The 21,928-nt window shown below is 34.8% G+C and overlaps 1 protein-coding gene across 2 annotated transcripts in view; it reads right to left on the bottom strand.

The window, feature by feature from the left end:
* The window catches only part of ANGPT1 (angiopoietin 1), a 300,904-nt gene that overhangs the window by 38,687 nt on the left and 240,289 nt on the right, over positions 1 to 21,928 (bottom strand). For both annotated transcript variants that reach the window (XM_043483702.1, XM_043483704.1), the window contains exons 6-7: positions 15,354 to 15,455; positions 5,447 to 5,613 (exon numbers count right to left, since the gene is read on the bottom strand). In XM_043483702.1, coding sequence (XP_043339637.1) covers positions 5,447 to 5,613; positions 15,354 to 15,455 — 269 coding nt within the window. The remainder of the gene's footprint in view (positions 1 to 5,446; positions 5,614 to 15,353; positions 15,456 to 21,928) is intronic.

Below are 21,928 nucleotides of genomic sequence, written 5' to 3'. Positions count from 1 at the left end.
TGTCGTCCTCCCCTTCTCCTCCTGCCTCAATCTTTCCCAGCATCAGGGTCTTTTCCAACGAGTTGGCTCTTCTTATCAGGTGGCCAAAGTATTGGAGCTTCACCCTCAGCATGGGTTCCTCCACTGAATATTCATACCAGCAAAAATCAGCAAAGTTTTAATGAGAAGAAAAAGGTTACTGTAAGCCCTAAGCTGATAAAAAATCTTACTGAAGTATTTTTTTAGTGAGATCAAAATGTAACCATTTATCAAAGAATTAAAGGGGAGAAAAAGTAAAAAATAAATGCATACATAAAGGTGATTTTATTTGAGTGAATAAGTTCTGAGCTGCAAGGAGCATTATAAATAATTTATAGGATGGAAAATTGAGCAATGAGATAATGTGTCCACAACATTCAGATTATTGAAGACAGAAATGGGGTTAGAAGAAACATATTTTATCTCTTAGAATATGTTATTTGAGTGTATTTAATTCCAGAAATTAACTGATGCATTTCTCTTTATTAAGGGATGGCCATATGGTGGTTGATTATAAGATCAAAGCTCAAATTGTGACTTTTATTAGTACCTGTGACCTTGTGTAAAGTATCATACTTCAATTTCTTATGTAAAACAAGGTGTCTGGTGCATAATACATTAAGCATGTGAATACATAATGCATAATACATTATGCATGTGAACATTATACATTATGAATATAAATTATATTCAGCAAATAACAACTATTAATTGTTAGTAATAATTTGGCTGGCTTAGGTATACATCTTCAATATTGATAAAAATGGTTTCTATAGGCTAGAAACTTAGAAATTAGTGGGAAAGATCATAGACATGGTTATATGGTTATCTTAACATGTGTATGATCTTTTCCACTAATTTCTAAGTCTTGTATATGATCTTTCCCACTAATTTCTAAGTTTCTAGCCTATAGAAACCATTTTTTAAAAATGTGGATTGTTTGTTATTTAGTTGCTAAGTTGTGTCCAACTCTTTTGCCATGCCATGAACTGGAGCCCTCCAGGCTCCTTTGTTCACGGAATTTTCCAGGCAAGAATACTAGAGTGGGTAGCCATTTCCTTCTCTAGGGATCTTCTAAACCCAAGGATCGAACCCACATCTCCTGCACTGGCAGGTTGGCAGTCAGATTTGTGGATATTTACAGCCTGTTATGAATCTTTGTTTGGGACCACAAAGCATCCAAATTGACCTGAGAATGAGGGTGATGGTGCACTTCTCTGGGAAACCAGGGTAGGGAGGTTTATAGGCATGATTTTAGGACTGATTCCTGCGGCAGACTGAAGAAAGCAGTACTAAGCAGAAGGAGAAGTTGGGCTCACATGCAGTCACAGTGACCATATCAGATAATTTCAAGTGAAAGCCCTGGATAGTACCTCAGAACTGTCCTGAATTAGGGCAAGTAGTCTTTAATATATTCCCGTACTGACTCACTGGATGCAATCTGTCTGTAGGAAGGAGCAGTGACCTTGAATGATATGACTTTTTTCAGCCACACCCAGGCATACTCAGGGGACCTTGGCTACAAGCTGTTAGGGTGCAACATTCCCAGCAGGTGGGAGAAGGAGTGCTTCTGAGGGGAGCCATAGGTGAGCACATCACAGATTACACTATAGCGGGTGTCATGGACGACGTCCTGGAATAAAGGAAAGTCTTAAAGGTTTAGAAGATGCATCCAAAGTTGGATTCATGTAAGGATATAGAATATAGGGTGAGGATACAGAATTACTTTTAATCAGTATGTGTCTAGAGCATGAGGAAGATCTATTTAAAATTCTTTTTTGGTTTATACAGTGTGGCCACAACTATTACAAGAATTTTCAAAATTAAATTTCTATGAAGATAAATATTTTTAAAAAGAAAACTGAAGAAGAGGCATGGATGGTTAAGAGAAAGTGCAAGTAGTTTCTGGACCATATTCACAATGAGGGGGTATCTGATTGTGCAGGGCAGCATGGTAATAATAGCTGAAAAAGTAGCTAGGATCAAGTCACGACGAGTTTTAGGTGGCAGATTTCACCTGTAGATATCTGAACACTGTTGAAATATGTGAAGGATGGCAGAGACCAAGCCAGATTATCTTTCAGAAAAAATCTTAATAGCTTGGAAAATATATTTGAGAGAATCAAGACTGGAGGCAGGAAGGCTTTATAATAGTCTGGGTGTTGGATGACAAGACCTGCATAATACTACCTCTCCAGAGGAAGTATTTAATAATTTCATGTTGATTTTGTGTTATTTCACATGATGTGTCTATCACAACACTCTCACATTATTGTTTTTTCTTATTTATATTCTCCTGGGCTCTATAGATTTTATTTTCTATCTGAGATTGAATTTTCCTCAGAGGATAAAAGAAAAATACATGTATTACATGTACATTTGTAAGCTCATCAATCTATTCACATTTACTTTTAATCTAGAGTAAATGTCTAGAGTATGAGAAAGATATTTAACCTTTTTTTTTTTTTTTGGTTTATACAGTGTGACCACAACTATTATAAGAATTTTCCAAATACAATTACTATTAAGACAAAATACTTTAAAAAAGAAAACTAAAAAATTTCTGAATTTAATTTCAAAGAGGAAAAAATATAGAAAATGCAAAAATAGAAAACAAAAACCTATCATGAATTTCATAGTTTTGATTTTAGTTGAAATTTCGTTGAATTTGAGCAGGTCAATTTTCCAAAGCCTCATCCAAGTTTCTTCATCTTTGTATGTATCTAACAGTACCTGGCTCAAAAGTCATTGTAAGGATTAAATGATTATAGTACTAAAAATAATTTAATAAATTATAAAATACTTATATATAAGTGCATTAATTCCTTTAAGAATTTATCACAGCGAGGCATCCTAATTCAGATAGAAGAGAAACAAGCACAGAAGATGCACCGTAAGCAAAGCTGGACATCTGGAGTCCCGACTTGAGGCCACCCGTGGTGTTACTGGACTTGGAGAATCAGTGCGGGGCATGAGTGAGGAGACAGGTGGAGAGGTTCTCTTTTCAAGCTTCTGTTTGATTTTCTTTAAAAGAGTGAATAATAATGCCAGTTTATAGTGTGCTTATTTCAACTAAGCTTTCACCAGAACAGGCACTATGTTTTAATGAGCTTTAATTTCTCAGTTGATGCCAATGTGAATCTTAATATTTAACTGCATAAGAAGGTGATGATTACAGATCTGTTTTCTGCTCGGTCTTGGCAGGAAAGAGGGCCAGAGCCACCAGCATTATTACAGTAGCATTACAGAGTGGAAATTACACGGAACCAGCAGGAGTCAAACATCCCATGTTTAAGTCTTGCTCCTTCCTTGGGCAAAAATACTGTAGATTTTTGTAGATTTAAACTGTAGATTTTGTAGATTTGAAACTCAGCTTTGTTTTATTTAAAACCAAAGGTTTGGAATTAAATGATTAAGTTCCTTCTGGATTTGTAATTCTGATTCTCAAGGTTCACAATTCTCTCAACAGACAAAAATGGGGATCTCAGAGTGTACGCCTCACTTTAACTTTCTGATCACAGATCTGCATCATTTGGGTCAAAATCAGAATTACAAAGATGCTCAAGGACCGAGAAACGCTCAGTGAGGGCAGTGGGCCTGGGAGAGGAGGAAGCATGCCTTCCTCAAGCAGATGCCAGAGTGACAGTCACACTACACACCCTGAAGCCTACTGCAGAGGCCTCCAACACCCCTAACCCTGTACCCTTAATACCACCCCATCCTCATAAGCATGCTCTCACACACACACACACACACACACACACACAAACTGAGAGACGTTTTGGAAAAGAACCAAAGCAAATTCTTCAGGAGCCTAGAAAAAGACTAGACTAATTATTTGCTAGTCCTATTGTCAGTCTGTCTGACATTAGCCAAGTTTCATATCGTTTCAAGTTTCAACTCAAAACATTTACACAAGAGTATCCCTGATGTTTTACAGTGGTTTTTCTTGTTATAAAACTCTCAAAATATTGACCTCCTTGGAAACATTTCTTCTCACACTCCATTGGATTTTATAAATGTCTTTTCTTTTGTTTCTTAAGTTGCCATATGCACACCCTCAGTCCCCACCATGAGACTATCAACTCCTTGGATCAATTTCACATCTTCTGTTGTAGTGATATCATCATTGTTTGTTAAGAAAATGATTATTATGTCTCCAAGGATTGAATCCCATACGTAATCTATTAAAATAAAATGAGATGCATTTATAAAAGAGCTATAGATTTAAACTCCTGAAGGATGGTATGTCTCAGAAATATAAACAAGCAGCAGAAACAGTTGAACTATGAGGAGATGGCCACACAGGTAGGAATACAAGCATCAGGCCTTGGTTGCTGTCACTGCATTTTGCTTGAAGCAGTGTGCCGACTCTTTAATGTATACACTCATGTTTCCAAGACCAGCGTAGAATAGCCACAATATCAAGAGTTTAAAATCACTGCAACTCTAATTTACTATTTATTTAATTTACAGAACTGAGTCACACGTAATTATTAAGGACCTGCTCTGTGCCAAGTATTGCCTTTATGGGTAGTGATATAAAAGTAACAGAAATATACTTCCTGGTCTCAAGGAAGGCCAACCAGTTATTTAGTGACCTAAATTGTAACAAGATAAACTGTGAGGTCTGGGAGACTAGTGCTCTCATCACTGACTGCAAATTTTCCAGTGCCTAGTAGAGTTCCTAGAAGATAGAAGCAATGCAGTGTTTGTGAAATAAATTTATTGCCCTGCATTACTTGCTTAGCCATTTTTTTTCCTAGTGTACAAGCTGTTCCTTGAAAAAAAAATCTGAGATATTAACAATTAAGGATATAGTCTGTCTATCTTTATATCTGCAATGATATAAAAAAACATGACATGTTGTGTATATTGATGTTATTAGTTGGAGTTACTTTTGTCTTTCACATTTTAACCAAAAAATTCTAAATTATGCCTCACCTTATTTTTCATGTAAATCACTCAATCATAAAATTTTACCCCTCTTTTGTCACCTTCAAGATAATGTAAAAAATAATTTAAGAAAGGTAAATAAAGAAAGTGCAAGGAAAAAATCTGGTAGAAAATAGTATTTATTTCAAGCCCCTGAGTTTGAGTCAATTCTCTGTCATCAGTTTTATATGTATGAATTCACTGCACCTTCATAACAATGACAGCAATAATGAAAATAAAAATAATAATATCACACTTGAATTAATTCCCTATCTCTAGAATTTGAGCCAACATCAAAATAATCGGTCTGTGAAAACTGAAATTTAAAGTTTTGAACAAGACTTTACAGGGCTTTTTGTATCTCTCTGTCATAGGCCAAAACAGACTGATTTTCATTTTGAAGGATCATTTCTTTATTTTCCACACTTTTCTACTAAAATTCTGAAATGACTAGGCATGAGGCAGTTGAACACCACACCCAAGAAAGATTTACCTGTAGTTCTGCTTCTCATTTCCTATGTGGAATCTGTCGTATTGTGAATAGGCTCGGTTTCCTTCCCAGTCCAATAACTCAATTCTTAGAGTGTACTGCCTCTGACTGGTTATGGCAAAAATAAACTCATTCCCCAACCAATATTCACCAGAGGGATTTCCAAAACCCTGCAAAAGAAGACAGAGATGCAGCTGTTAATTCACAGAGATCTTTTCAAGTTTAATATTATGTTCTAAACAATAATAAAACATTCTTTAAAAGATGGTTCTTTCATATTTTTATACATTTTCTTCAGTTACTCACTCAGTATTTTTCTGCTATGTTCCTCTCCAAGGTTCATTAGAGTAATTCTTAATACAGTAAAAATATGATATTCAAATCTGTGTAGATGAGATTTTTTGAATTAAATGAATCTGGTTAATAGGTTTACCCAGTAAATGCTTCTCAATCACAACCTGCTTTTGAAAATAGTTCTTACATATGAGTTAATGGAATATTTTCAACATAGTTTAAATATTTTTCAATGAGTATCATCAGAAGTTATTTAACTATACTATTACTGTTTTATGTTATTATTATTCACAGTCAAATTATGTTAGATAGTAACAAACAGATTACTAGACCCTTAACTTCTATAGCTTTTAACATTTTCATTTTTAAGTAATAATAAGCAAATCTGTAAATCCAGGACTTCAGTCACTTAAATACATCACACCCATAGATTAGGATTTGGAGGTAGAATGGTGACACTTAAGAGCTAGTGAGGGAATCTAGCTGGAGGCTCCAAATCTGAATCTCAACAAGGTTCCACTGTTCTCTTAAGGCAACCCCAGCCATTGCTACTAAGTGTTCAAAACAGTTTTGTTTGTGGGATAAAAGTAGTAGTACATAAAAGAAAGCTAACTTTTAATGCTGGTTATGTTAATAATAGGAAAATTAAAAACCCTAGGAGATTACTGGTGCTCTAGATTTTGGGTATTCACAACTGCCTCAGAAAGTATCCCTTGGTAAAACTTGAAGTTCAGTATAATTCCTGATCTACATGTTTTACCAACCAGACTATGAGCTCCTTGAGGACAGAAGTTGTGTTGTATTTGTGAATCCTCAAAGACTAGTAGAATGCTGGCATACACTGGGCACTCCATAAACTTTACTGAAGTTCAAAGAAAATGGAAGAAAGGCAGGAAGGAAGAAAACAAAAGACTATAGTAGTCTGCAGTTGAATTCAGAAAAATAACCTTTAAACTTAATTCTTGTAGGTAATTTGGTTGAATCTCAAGGGTGTTTCTTAAAGTGACCAACTGAATCATAATCACTGGAGCACTAGTTGAAAACAAATATTGCTGGCTGGCTCCAACCTGAATCAAAGTATCTGAGACAAGTCCATAAATCTGAATCTGAAGAAACTGCATTTATCTTGTGCACTTTGATACTTGGAAAACTTGGAGGTGCCTAGTAATCACATGATATACTTTGATGCTGCAGAAAGAAACATTCTGGTTCACCTAGGTATTCACTAATAAAGGGTCTTATTCTATTTGTATGAATAATGAGGGAAGTACTGAAAAATCACAGCAATTCTTTTTTTAAATTATTTATTTTAAATGGAGGCTAATTACTTTACAGTACTGTGTGGTTTTTGCCATACATCGACATGTATCAGCCAAGGGTGTACATGTGTCCCACCATCCTGAACCCTCCTCCCACCTCCCTCCCCACACCATCCCCCTGAGTTGTCCCAGAGCATCAGCTTTGGGTGCCCTGTTTCATGCAACAATTCTTATTTCCTCAATACAGAGGATAGAATTAGAAAAATATTTATTTCTTTTAAAATTTAATGTATATCAACATTACAGAATGACAACTCTAGTAGAAATGTTCTTAAATGATTTCTCCTTTAACCAGCTTACATGAAGCAGTATTTTCCGTTTCTTCTTTAAAGTATATTAATACCCAGAGCACACTAAAAGTATTAAATACAGTTGTGCACTCCCATCTGCCAACTGAGTTACTTACCAAAGACCAATTGTGTTTGGTCTCAAACTCGTTTATGCCAGTTCTCTTATGGCAATGATAAGATTTATAACGTCATGTAAATAGGTTAAATATTAGTCAGGAAAGAGGAATTGTGTTTTGTTTTTGGTAAAAACTAATTTAGATGTTTAGATTTGCTCTATGAAAGCAAATCATAATTCTCTTGAACTATAAGTTGTTGCAACAATCTTAAAAGACTGAGGAAAATAATAAAACTTTAGAGGACTTTTAACATACATTGCTTTTCATATGCCTTACTTGCTCTAGTTAAAAAAAAAAACAAAAACAAAAACAGAAGCTAAATATTTGATGCATTTGATTAAGGGAAAGTTTTATGAAAGAATCTCTAATTCAGAATTCTAAGCTTTGAGCCTCCATTTAAAAAATGTGGGCAAATGAATGTATTTTCAATGAAATGTATTAGCATTACATATGTATGTACACTTTTAACTTAGTTGTATATATGTATCTCAATTTAAATTAGTTTTTGATTAACTAAACACATTTTGTCCAAATTGCAGTGAGTACATGCATCCCCTAAGATCATCTCCCTGTAGCCCAGAGTACAGATGTAGGATCTATTGAAGTCCATACTCTAGGGTCTCCTTTCTTCTCTGTTCTTAAGATGCTCAAGTCACAGGTTGCAAGAGTTCCACAGTGGCAGGAAATCTTAATTTAAAATGTGCTAAGAATTTTACACATTCTCAGGGCAACTGGTGCTATATACCATGGAGAAGAGTGAAACTTACCTTCTCCAATGAGTAAGCAAAGCAGAAAGTTACAGGGGACTGAAAATTAGCACATTCTCAGTTGCAGAAGCCACTGGGAAGAAAAAGAAGGCGTTGGGATTCTCCTTGTATTTCCTTTCAGCTCAGACATGCCAAAACTCTATATACACCCTCTTTTGTGTGGTCAGTTAGAAGAGATTCAGTAATTATACTAAATGTGAATAAGGAAGGTAGGGATGATGAAGTGTGAAGTTTTAGGTCAAATACATCCATGCTGTTGAAACAATTGCAAGGAAATAAAAGCTCTCCAGCCTTCCTAGAGAAAAGCACAGTGATCCAGAAAGGAAGAACATTTGTGTAATTCCTCCATGAGCCTCCGTTCCCAGCTTGGCATGCAAGCTTGTGCCCCCTCTAAGTGGAGGCTAATAACCATTCCTAAACAGTTTGCTTTTTGTGACTGAAGATAGAGGAGTAAACAACTGAAGAGAAAGCACTGAAATTTGCTTTGATAAAACAAAATTTTATTTATGCACCTTTCCGGAAAACTTTCTAAATATCTGCTCTATTGGCTGCAAGGAATCAATGTGTTAGGAATCAATCTAACACAATCAATCAATCTCTCTGTTAGAATGTAGGAGGAAACCTTCTAATAGCTAAGTGCAATGATGCAGAAATAACCATTTCATCATAAAGATGAAAAAATTCAAGAAAGAAGGGAAAATGGGTTCCTAATTTAGTAAACTGTCTATTGGATAGTCTATTAGGCAACCATGAATCCCATGAATCTGACACCTAGTCACAAAGAGAGCTTTGATTAAACAACTTCTACTCCCTACCTCTGGCTTCAATTGGAAGTCTTGCTCAGCCATACTTGCTCTTACTTTTGAGTCTTAGTTTCCTTATATGCAAAATAAGGATTTAAAATATTTCCATATATAATGTTGTGAGAAAGAAGTGAGATAATATACTCAAAACATTTATCTCAGTGTTGATGCATGAGGAGTACTTAACAAAAATCTAGTTTCTATTATAATTATAGGATATATCACAATATATAGTAATTTTCTGATTATCTGTCTCTGTCCCAAGAGACTATAAGCTATAGAGCATTAGGCAGGTTCTTTTGCACTCTGTATGAGAAATCCTAGGTCTTGTCTTAGCCTGAAATTTATTTTATTTTATTTTTTAGCCTGAAATGTAATAAGGAGATATTGAATCGATGCTTTAAATGGTTTTCAGATGCTAGGAACTAATGTATTCTTAAGATAAGTTGAGTATTGGTTAATACAAATGAGTACTTTTATTTTAACCCAAGAAGTTAATTATTAAATAAGAAGTTTAAACCAACTGGTTGCAACAGGGGCTAAGCTATGACAGAAACAATAGTTTATGTCTACAGATTATCTTCTTACTCTTGTTTCTGCTTTCCTATTGCTAAAGAGAGGTTGTCTTTTTTAACTCTACCTTGGTTCTATTTTTTTTAATTCCTTTCTCACTATATCTCATAAGTTTTAGGATCTAAAAAAGAAATTTTTGAGATCTTAAACCCATGCTAATAACTTGATAGTTCTGACATTTGCTTTCAACTGGCAGTGCATATCAGAAACAGCTGTGGAGCTTTTTCAAACTATAGATGACTTGGTTGGTTCCCATATGGAGGTTCTGACATAGTATGTCTGGGGTGGTCTTAGAGATCTATACATTTAAAAGCTCCTCAGGTAAGTATGCTGTGCACTAAAGGTGGAGAACCATAGGATTATACTGTAGAATAGCTATTCTGAATGCAAATGAGAAATAATAAATTCACCAGATCAAATTCTCTAATAGGTACATGGGAAAAAAAAGGCTGGCATAAAACTAAACTTCATCTTCATATTGAAGATATTAGGAGTTAAGGGTTGATTGTATATTATGGGAGTGTCCTTGAAAAAAATTCATATTTTTTCTGGAAATACAGAGATGAACAATGCACAAACAAGCAAAGAAATGATTTACATATTATTGTATACCTAACAGCTTACCACAGGTTTTATATTTTACTCCAAATAGCTTGCAACAGTCATAAAAATGAAAGTAAAGTCTTATACAAAATTCAGTGTTGACACTGAAAAAGCAGTAAGTCTGTTGAACAAGCAATAGTAATAAAAACAGAACTTGTTCTTTATTATAAATAAAATCCAAGGGTGCTATACCATACCCTGCCAATCATAATCACATAATTTAAAAAATCACATATCATGATTCTGATATCATAATTCAGATAGATTGTTTATCAATGTTATTTCTCCTTTAGCTCTTTAATAAAAGGCAAAAGACCCTGGAATTTAGCTTAAACTAATGCTGACTTAAAATTGGCCTTATAAACCACATTTTGCTTTTTTAAAAAAAGCACACAGAGAATAGACTAATATTCATTAGTTTTTGCCAAAATTTGCAAAAATGTTCAGTTTTGATTCATATTTTTCCAAGTTAATAAAATAATTGTCTCTGATACTTTGTTTTGTCTGATAATATTCATAGGAAGTCTTGACTTTTTATGGCTTAAACACAATTGAAACCAGACACAGTCTATGTACCCTGTAGGTTTCATCTCTTTTCATAAAATGATCAAAGAAAACAGATAAGAAGTCAGGGTTACTGAGTTGTGGCTTTCCAAAGGTGCTTAATATACAATTCAATTGTGCATCTCCTCTAACTACTGAGATAGCCCAAAAAAGATCAAAAGATGAATATTTCAGCATTTTAAATTTCTGATATTTATTTTTCTCCTTTTAATCTGAATATGATAAAATGAAGTTGAAAATGTGCTCTTGATTCCTTTCCAGAAACAAAGAACTCCCAGAAGGTACGGTGCTTAGAATGAAATATTTGTGTAAATAGGAAGCACTGTTTATGGAGCTAAATGTTTTCAATACAAAGACAGGTTGTCTCCAGGGCATTAGTCACTACCTTCTATAAAGTTAGGCCACAGGGGTACTGTTTGTTGGAACCCTAGCTTGATTGGGCTGTATATGCAAAAGTACTGCTGATAAGTGTTATTGCCATAGGCCACTAATTGGTATTCTCAAGGCTTGAAGGAGTTAATGTTGTTCCCTAAGTGCCTCATTAAAAAAGCCCACTCCAGACTTCCCCCTTGGCAAACATCTTTACAAATCCATAAACCAGATTTTGCTGAATCTCCTCATAAGGAAGTTTTAAGTGAAAACAAAGCTTAGGTAAAAGATTTTGTAGTCTTAAAGCCAACGTTAAGAATCAAATAAACTGCAAGTCTTCCATGGTGAGAGAGGTTTAAAAATAATAATTATACATTTGTATTTCATGTGTTGATAATTTTAACATATTGTTCTGGAGACCTTATGAAGCAAGAGAAAGCCCACAGGTATCAACCAGTAAAAAGGGAAGGAGAGAGGAAAGGCAGAAAGGAAGGAGGGGTGAAATTTTAGCTCTACACTCAGTGCTTGAGAAGGAAGTGAATCATCTTATTGTATATAACAGAACAGTGAAGATTAAGGAGTAAGTGGTACACGTCAAGTTCTTTTTCCCAAAGGATGTACACCCAGCAGCCAGTTCTGATTCAGGGAACAGAAGTGGGTGTGACTGATAAGAGTGGGCATAAAGAGTCTATGCCCACTCTTCACGGAGTCATGTTGCTTTGTCTGCAGGTGAAAGACAAGCTCTGGAGGAAACAACGGAAACACTATACCATGTGTTTTGGTGATAGTTAACCAAATTATAACATATGATAAATTCTTTTTTATTTATTTATTTTAATTGGAAGCTAATTACTTTACAATATTGTAATGGTTTGTGCCATACATTGAAGTGAATCAGCCATGGGTGTACATGTGTCCCCCATCCTGAACCCCCCTCCCACCTCCCTCCCCATCCCATCCCTCTGGGTCATCCCAGCGCACCAGCCCTGAGCACCTTGTCTCATGCATCGAACCTGGACTGGTGATCTGTTTCACATTTGATAATATACATGCTTCAGTGCTCTTCTCTCAAATCATCCCACCCTTGCCATCTCCCACAGAGTCCCAAACATTGTTCTATACATCTGTGTCTCTTTTGCTGTCTCAAATATAGTATTATCATTACCATCTTTCTAAATTCCATATATATGCGTTAGTATACTGTATTGGTGTTTTTCCTTCTGACTTACTTCACTCTGTATAATAGGCTCCAGTTTCATCCACCTCATTAGAACTGATTCAAAAGTATTCTTTTTAATGGCTGAGTAATATTCCATTGTGTATATGTACCACAGCTTTTTTTTAATTAAAACAAAACAAAAAAAAAGTCATCAGACTCATTTTTGCCAAAACGTTTCAAAATTTTAGAGTTTATCTCATTTCTAACTGTGTAGAATTGACACTAAGCTGATAAATTTTTCTAGTTTGAATAAAAGATAGTCTTTCTATCTCCCCTGAGAAAGGGAGAGGAGAAAACTTCACAAAAGCTATGATTAAAGAATAATTCAGCCCCATTCCAACAATGAAAAAACTTGCTTAAATGTATACACTTGACAAATGCTTATAAGACATTAATCAATGACATTCTTCGTATGTCAATCTTTCTTACTTAATATACCTAGTTTGCCAAGGCAACAGATAATTACAGCTTGTACGTCACCATTTTGGAAAGTCACTGTGATGACAACTTTATATTAAAGTTTATTTTATCGTTAGTAATAATAATAATATATTTCAGACTTTCCAGAATCTATAGCTATAGTCTAATTCTCAGATAACTTCTTCAAAACTTATTTTAGTAGTGAAAATAATCATGACTCAAGATGATCTTCAAAATAATATTTTTGCCAGAGTTAAGAAAACATTTGCAGTGTTTGATGTTTTAATCTCGGATAATAATAATACCTATAGTTTACAGACAATTCAATGTGCCAAGTGCTTTACTTATAGCTAATCCTCACAATATCCCTGGCAAGGCAAATGAGGTACTATTAGCAATGTTCCCTCCTAACAAGCGAGAAAGTTAAGGTATGGGTTAAATGATTTGCTAAAAATCACTCCACTTTTAAGTGGCAGAGTGATGACTAGAACTGTGCATGTGTGGACAGGAAGTCATCTCCAGGCTGACTCCAGAACTAAGAACATTCAATCTACAGAACCAAAGGATTGAATTGTTGCCTCTGGAGGACTCTACAAAACAAGAAATCTTTTAATAAATAAAACTTGGGTTCTGCAGCTTGTATGGACTGATTCAAGACTAGCCAATCAGTCTATAAGTATGACATTCCCCTAGTCCTTTAAATTTCACCCTGATCTCTGGATTGTGGAGATTTGAGAGCCTTGCCTCCTGTCTCCTTTCCAGTTGACCTCAAAATAAAAGCTCTTTCTTTTCTCAAAAGTCTGTGCCATAGTATTGGCTTCTTGGGCATTGAGCCCTTGCTCAGTAACATCATCTTTATTCTAAATTCTCACAGTTAATCTTGTATATTTTTGGTTTAGGTTGAAAGACTTCACATTTATCTTTGTAGAACTCTATCTTGTTGGCTTTAGCCTACCTTTCTATCTTGAGTTTATGGATTATTGAAGATATCAAGATTCCAATTTTGTGTAACTCCAAACTTTATTAACTTACTTTCAGAGTTAAATCTGATAAAAACATACTGTAGATAAAGAGACACAAGTAGACACTTTCCTTCATTTCTTAAAACCCTTTGTCTACTGATGTTTGGTCAATTACTAACCTACTAATGGGTAAACTGCAATGTTGATGAGCAAACCACAGTTTTTACATATTTTCAACATGAATATCAAGGCAGAACTTAGGTTAGTACAGTATTTCTCTTTATCTCTTTCTTTACCTTCTGAGACGAGAATTTGTCAAAAATTTGTCAAGACAAGAATTACCTGGAACATTTATCTGTAAAAGATGAGATTAATCTGCAAAAGGAAATCCTCTTCCATTACTGTTTCTTGATAATTTGTCAGCAGATTTTAACAGTTAATATTGTAGGCACTATGTGATTATTCAGAGAAGGCAATGGCACCTCAGTCCAGTACTCTTGCCTGGAGAATCCCATGGATGGAGGAGCCTGGTAGGCTGTGGTCCATGGGGTCGCTAAGAGTTAGACACGACTGAGTGACTTCACTTTCAGTTTTCACTTTCACGCATTGGAGAAGGAAATGGCAACCCACTCCAGTGTTCTTGCCTGGAGAATCCCAGGGACGGGGGAGTCTGGTGGGCTGCCGTCTATGGGGTCGCACAGAGTCAGACATGACTGAAGTCACTTAGCATGTGATTATTGGATTATGGATTATTTCAACCATCTACTGGTTGATCTCCCAACGTGCTCAGTTTCCTCTTAAAATGGGGACAGTATTAACTAATACATTTGATATAAAAATTAGATAAGAATTTATGTATGAGACTTGTTCATAAAAATACTGAAAGGGTAGCTATGATGATGGTGATGATGGTAATGATGATATCTACTGTTATTCTGGAGACCTCAATCATATCTCACAGTTCATACCCTTGTTTACTTGTCTTACTTTGAATCTGGACTGGCCCTGTCATCAACTTTAACTAAAAGAATACAGTAGAAGTGACTTGCCATTTCTGGGTTTAATAAATCTTAAAAGACTTGGAAGCTTCTATTTTTGTGCTTGAAGGATGTCAACTGCCACACAATAAATCTGATGACCCTGGATCACTATACTGGGGGAAGCCCACCCTAGCCACATGGAGGAGTTTTCAGTCCATAGCCAGCAACAGCTTGCCAGCCACTTGAGTCAAGTCATTGATGGTGCCCACCAGTTCTGCTCCACAGCCCACACTTCTCTTGTCCTGGCTCATGTATCCCAGACTGGGTCCAAATTCTAGCTTCCTCCACCCGCATTCAATCAGGAACAAATTCAGACAGTATATAATAGTTTGCTAAATGATTTCAGTAATATATTTTTCTTTCTGATGTACACATGGAAATCATTTATTGAAAAAGATTTATGAGTGCTTTGTGTTTAATGAGAATAATGTCAGGAATGTGTCATTTTATTTTTTAAATGTATCATTCTATTTTTTAAAAGACATCTAAAAATACAAGGGCTTATCACACAGTGTAGTGAAGAAAATCTCACTATAAAATGTCAAAAACTATGTAAATTCTTCCAACTTACCATTTTATATTCTTTCCAACCTCTTTGGAAATCTAGACTTCCATCTTCACGATGCTGTATTACAGTCCAACCTCCCCCATTGAGATCCATATTGCAAAATACCTGACAAAGAAAAATAAAGCCAAGTGAAAATTATGTCTGATGTAGAGAAACAGGTATCAGATATGTTTCAAAACAGAAATAGGATGGATAGCCTTATAGAAAAAAATGATAAAAATTGCCATGTTGAAAATATTAATTTAGACATTATATTGGCTATTTCTTCCTATATCCAAGTTGTTTCTGATTAAATTCCATCAAATGTGCATAAATTACTTGTAAAGTTTGGAATCAGTCAGCTGAAAACTGTCTCTCTCAGTCGCAGACTATAAAAATTATTTTTAAAAATTTGTTAAGGCAAATAGGCAATAGGCACTGTGTATAATCAATTTTTTAAAATGCTACTAAAGTTTCCAAAATTACATACCATTTTACTGCTAAAACATAAGATTTGAAATTTTTATCTTTAATTTATTAAATTACAATATACTAATAATAAAGGTTTTGGGAAAATAGTGTTTTAAAAATCATATATATTTAGCTATTACATATTTCATTGCATATTTACTCCTATACACTTATATACTACAATAATTATTCTTGACAGTTCAGTATAACGTTAGAGGCAAAATTTGGTCCCCAGCATATGGAGAACACATTATTTGCTTGAATTTTCATCATGAACAATATGAGGAGAACATGACATACTATATTCCTTCTGACTGTGAGAAGCTTTTCTTTTGCATGTGGAAAAGTTATCCAAATCTTTCAAAGACTTAAGCTTATTTCAATTATTCTAAATATAATGGTATTTATTTAGAAATGGATTCATTTCCCCCAGAGCCCACCAAGGAGAGAAACACATCTGTAATAGGATTATCTTTAGAGAGCAATCACTGTAACTGATGAAGCATGAATGTGGCAGCTTGATTATTCAAGGGCTTAGCAATGGGGAGCATCATTCCCCTGGCAATCATTTCTACTAATGCAATTTGGAAGCTGGCTAAAGGTGTAGATATGAGGCAACAGCAGCAGGCAGGCTGTGTGGGCATAGAGCCTGATTAAAGGAAAAAACCTCAAGTGTTTTCCCTGAGGCATTAAATTTTGAGCACAAACGGCAAAAGGGTATGAAAACATTGGCAAGAACTGTCATTCAAAGGACAAATTGTACTTGTGTTTCCTCGGAGTAAAGGGAGCTATGAGATACATACTTAACTGCAAGCATATGAAAACAGGCAGAATGCTCTCCTGTGGACTCTTCCCCTAACTTGACAACAGCCGCCCATCAGTATACACTCGTCATCACGAGGAACTGACTCCCCTCCAAGATTACAAATGTGAAATTCCCCTCCCTATCTTAAGTTCTTCCTCTACTAATTCCTTAGCTTCTATGCACCTGCCCTTTGTCCTCAACATGACCTCTATCTAGTCTTTTGTCTTCCTTAATTCTAATTCAGTTTTTTCACCCCATAAGCATTTTGGGGCACTGAGTCTATGATACAACTGGTGATATTTTGATGAACAAAATATGGATCATATCATCAAAACACCTAAAAGTTTAAATAGTGATTGCGCCCATAGAAATAAGGAGAAGTAAGAATTCACAATTTTCAACTCCAGTGTCCTGAAGAATAATAGAATCAGCAAACTAAATGAGAAATTTAAGGAATAGAGCTAACGTGAGAAGAGAAATGACCATGGTTTTTGGAAAACTAATGTTTAGGAGAGCACAGTCATCCAAAAGGGGGAGTTTATTGATTAGAGATGATACAATTATAGGCAGATCAAGAATGAATAAGGATAAGAGAATGAGGGACTAAGAAAGGAATAGTCATAACAATAGAATGCCTTTTAAGTGCTAAATAATTTAAACACTTTACTGCGTTTTCCAATTTATCTCACAACAGCCCTACAATGTAGGTGTGATTATTATGTCCATTCTGCAAATGAAAAACAGACTTCAAGTATTTCAAGAACTTATCAATGGTTATTATTAATAAAACAAGTACTGAATTTAAGATTTGAATCTCTTGTTCAAAATTATGCTGGCGGTAATCTTCTTAAAAGCAGCAGTTGATAGCATAAAGACAGATTTCTAAAGAAGTTAAAAAAAAAATAGTGGAAACAGATAATGGGGAGGGGTGATGGCCCAAGAATGGGCTTTGATGGAGAAAAATACAAACATACAACTGATGGAGAAAAATACAGACATCAATAATCTTTAGGTAGGCAGGTTCATTTTATTTGCTACTGTCCCTAGTGTCTAGAGCAGTGCCTAGCTTATAGTAGGCACTAAAAAAATATTTGTTGAATACCTAGAGATGCAATAAGGAAAGATAAAACAGGAAAACTTGATTAATGGAATGCAATGAAAGTTGGGGATGGATTTCAAGTTGGGGAGTGATCAACTTAGTCAAATATTCCAGAGAAGTCAAGATAAATAAAGATTAAGAAAATACACATTTAAATTTAAAATGAAGGAGCCATTAGTGACCTTGAAGAGAGGATTCCTATAAGAATAAAATCCAGATGGCTCATTTTACAGAGGACATTGTTGGTGATTTGACACAGCGGCCGAAGTGGAACTCTACTGGTAAAACAGATAAGAGTAAGTGAAAATGTCAAGGAGATATTTTCTTAGAGGAAACTAATGTCACTTGTGTTTTAATTAAATTTTACCCTGCCTTGACTGGTTAATTTAGATTTTTTCCCCCAGATTTTGATTTCCTAATGGATACGGATCTCCTGAAAGTTTGCCGAAATGTTCTTGCAAACCTATGAAGTCCATTTACACACTCAGGGAAAGGAATAACCACAACTATAAATATACTGTGTAGAGAAAACTGTTCTTTACAGTTTTTTTTGGTTACTATTGCCTATGTTAATAAAATTCTATACATTTAAAAAGTTTTGAAAAAGTGATTTTTTAAAAAATCACTTGCTAATTTTAGAAAATACAACTTTCCTTTTAAACAAAGGTATCTAGTAACTTGCAAATGTTAAGATTTGCTGGGAGCACTTCTTAGGTAAAGACCCAAAGAAAGTTAACCCAGAGGAGAGAGAAGTTACCCAGGCTGATTACTGCCTTGGAAGCTAAAGTGCAGGGAAGTTAAGAAGTTAGATTTACACTCCACAATTCTTACTGGGACTCAGTAATAACAGCAAAGGTAACAGCTGCTTTTTGGTGAATATGGACACAATAGAAGGGAATGATATATTGGTTAGGGGCATGGACTTGGGAGCTACATTACCTGTGTTCAAGTCCCATCTCAGCCCTAACTATGTTGTAGATCTTTTGCAAGGATTAAATTAATTAATGCATATAGTTTTCAGAACAGTGTTTGGCATTTAACAAGCTTTGTCATTAATCTCTTAGATGTATTTTACATATGTGATGTGTATTTATATTTTGCATATATACTTTATGTATATAATATCTCATATATCATAACAGATTACTATTATATATTTCATATAATTTATTATTTATTATGAATAATATAAAACATATAAAGCCAAATACATAGAAATTCAATAAACTATCCTTATGATTACAATGACCAGATTCTTGTTAATAATATTGGTACCAATTTCTAAGCATGCTTTCTATTGTGTACATAGATATTTATGTAATATATATACATGTATATATGTGTCCACATATACATATGAAGTTGGGCTTCCCAGGTGGTTCAGTGGTAAAGAATGCCAATGCAGGAGCTGCAGGGTTCGATCCCTGGGTTGGAAAAATCCCCTGGAGGAGGAAATGGCAACCCACTCCAGTATTCTTGCCTAGATAATCCCACGGACAGAGGAGCCTGGCGGGTTACAGTCCATGGGTCAAGGAGTCAGACACGACTGAGCTACCAAGCTCATATGAAGTTGGATTAGTGCTAGCAACCTGCCACACACAAAAGACCATGATTTTTAGTCAGAAGAAAAACAAAAAGCCTATGCTTAGTAGATGAAAGAAGTTCAAAAAGATAGGTGGTTGGTTTTGAAAGAATTGAGACATGAAAGGACTTGAAAAGTTCCTTTGCCAATATAGTGTGGTCTGTGCTATCTGGCGGCATCCTTCCTGTAGACGCAGGCACCCTGCTACATTTACTATGACTGTTGCATTTATTGATCATATGACTTGGGCTTAACTCTATCCAAGAACAGATTGAACTGGCTCCTATCCCAGGCAAGGTCAAAGCTTTCAAGCATTAAAAATCTTTTAACATAATAATGATTTAAACCCAAACAAAAAGGGGAAATTTGATTCACATAATTTTTATGCTTTTATGCTGCATATAAGTTGGAATGATTAACCTTGCGAGTGTTAATTATTTTTCCATAAACTTAAATAAAAAAGGCTCAACACATTTGTTATAGTCCTTTTCCAAGAATTAGGGAAATTATAAATTCAGAAACAAATTTTTAAATATTTTATAGTAATCAGAGCTATTATTTAATGGTTTGTTTTACTGTATAAAACTAAGCAGATTACAGTGCATTTGGTTTTAGAAACTTGTGAAATCAAAGGAAAAATCCTGCTTCCTACTACCATGGACTGAAGGAAATTCAGAGTGGAAAATATCCACAAGCCATTAATAATGAAAAAAAGTAAAAAATAAATATATAAAGGATCTAATTCTCATTTTCTATCTGCTTGAAAATTTTAATAGTCCTAGAAAACTGCCTTTGGCTTCCACGTCACATTTGAAAAGATAATACTTTTCTAACTTTTGCAGACATTCTTTCTTGGCAGGGAATGATGTCAGTCAAAACAACTATATAACAACTGTGTATACTTGCAAATTTCACTCTGCCTAAAATTAATAATTCATACTAATAGTTTTTGTTAAGTGCCTAAATAGGTCAATTTAATTGATTAATCCATATATCGTACATAGCTATACATTTTGTTTTGTTTTTACATAGACTTGCCTTGAGTTTCTTATCCTTGCTAGAATTTCTGGAAGTATTAAAATGAGCAAAATTTTTGCTAAGCTTATCACTATTAGCACCAAACTTTATAGCCACAAAGCAAAATATATGTGGAAGGGTGATGGTCCTAAGGATGCCTTTTCCAAGCACATTTATAGAACTTTTTTTACAGAACTGAGAGGATACCAATGATCTATATAAAAATAAGAGAAGGCAATGAGATTACAGGGTGGGAGGAAGGAGGGTGGCTTACAATCAGACCTGACAATGAACTCTTAGCTGTGTCACTCACGTAGGTTCCTATAAAAAATTATGAATGGTGTAGCTTCAGTCATTACTAATATAAATAATTATCTCACTTAGTTCCCTGTTAGGATGGTATAGTCTAGAGTTGATTTCTTTGTTACAAAACCTGTATTCAGTATTTGCTATGTGATTTGGGCAAGTTATTTTTCTAAAATAGGGATAATGAAAGCACCTATATATATCATAGAGTTATTGAAAGGGATAAACAAGTGAGTATATGTATCTAAAGTGCTCAAAATAGAAACTGGCAAATTGTAAATGCACAGTACATTTGAACTGTTATATTAATCAGTTTCTGAATAACATTGGGAAGTTCATACAATGTTTGTTCTTACTAATTCTAAGGTATGTGACTATAACAAGGGATGTAAAACAAAATTTGATACCTACTAGTAAGTGTAGGTATATCATCCTAAAATGTCCATCTGCATAACAGAACATTATTACTACTTGCGAAAGGATCATAATCTCAAAAGGGAAAGAATAAAACAAGGGAACGAACACTGAAGTCAAGAAGTCCAAAGTCTTGCTTTTATTTCCAATATTCTAGGAGGTGGGTCATAGAGGATCTTGCTGTGATTTATGTCGGAGAGTGTTTTGCCTATGTTCTCCTCTAGGAGTTTTATAGTTTCTGGTCTTACATTTAGATCTTTAATCCATTTTGAGTTTATTTTTGTGTATGGTGTTAGAAAGTGTTCTAGTTTCATTCTTTTACAAGTGGTTGACCAGTTTTCCCAGCACCACTTGTTAAAGAGGTTGTCTTTTTTCCATTGTATATCCTTGCCTCCTTTGTCAAAGATAAGGTGTCCATAGGTTCGTGGATTTATCTCTGGGCTTTCTATTCTGTTCCATTGATCTATATTTCTGTCTTTGTTCCAGTACCATACTGTCTTGATGACTGTGGCTTTGTAGTAGAGTCTGAAGTCAGGCAGGTTGATTCCTCCAGTTCCATTCTTCTTTCTCAAGATTACTTTGGCTATTCGAGGTTTTTTGTATTTCCATACAAATTGTGAAATTCTTTGGTCTAGTTCTGTGAAAAATACCGTTGGTAGCTTGATAGGGATTGCATTGAATCTATAGATTGCTTTGGGTAGAATAGCCATTTTGACAATATTGATTCTTCCAATCCATGAACACGGTATGTTTCTCCATCTGTTTGTGTCCTCTTGATTTCTTTCATCAGTGTTTTATTTTTTTTTTTTTTTAATTTTTTATTAGTTGGAGGCTTAATTACTTAACAACATTCAGTGGGTTTTGTCATACATTTGATATGAATCAGCCATAGATTTACACTTATT

The sequence above is a fragment of the Cervus canadensis genome, chromosome 12, assembly GCF_019320065.1.
Source record: "Cervus canadensis isolate Bull #8, Minnesota chromosome 12, ASM1932006v1, whole genome shotgun sequence".
NCBI lineage: Eukaryota > Metazoa > Chordata > Mammalia > Artiodactyla > Cervidae > Cervus > Cervus canadensis.
This window is presented reverse-complemented; position numbering and strand designations above follow the sequence as displayed.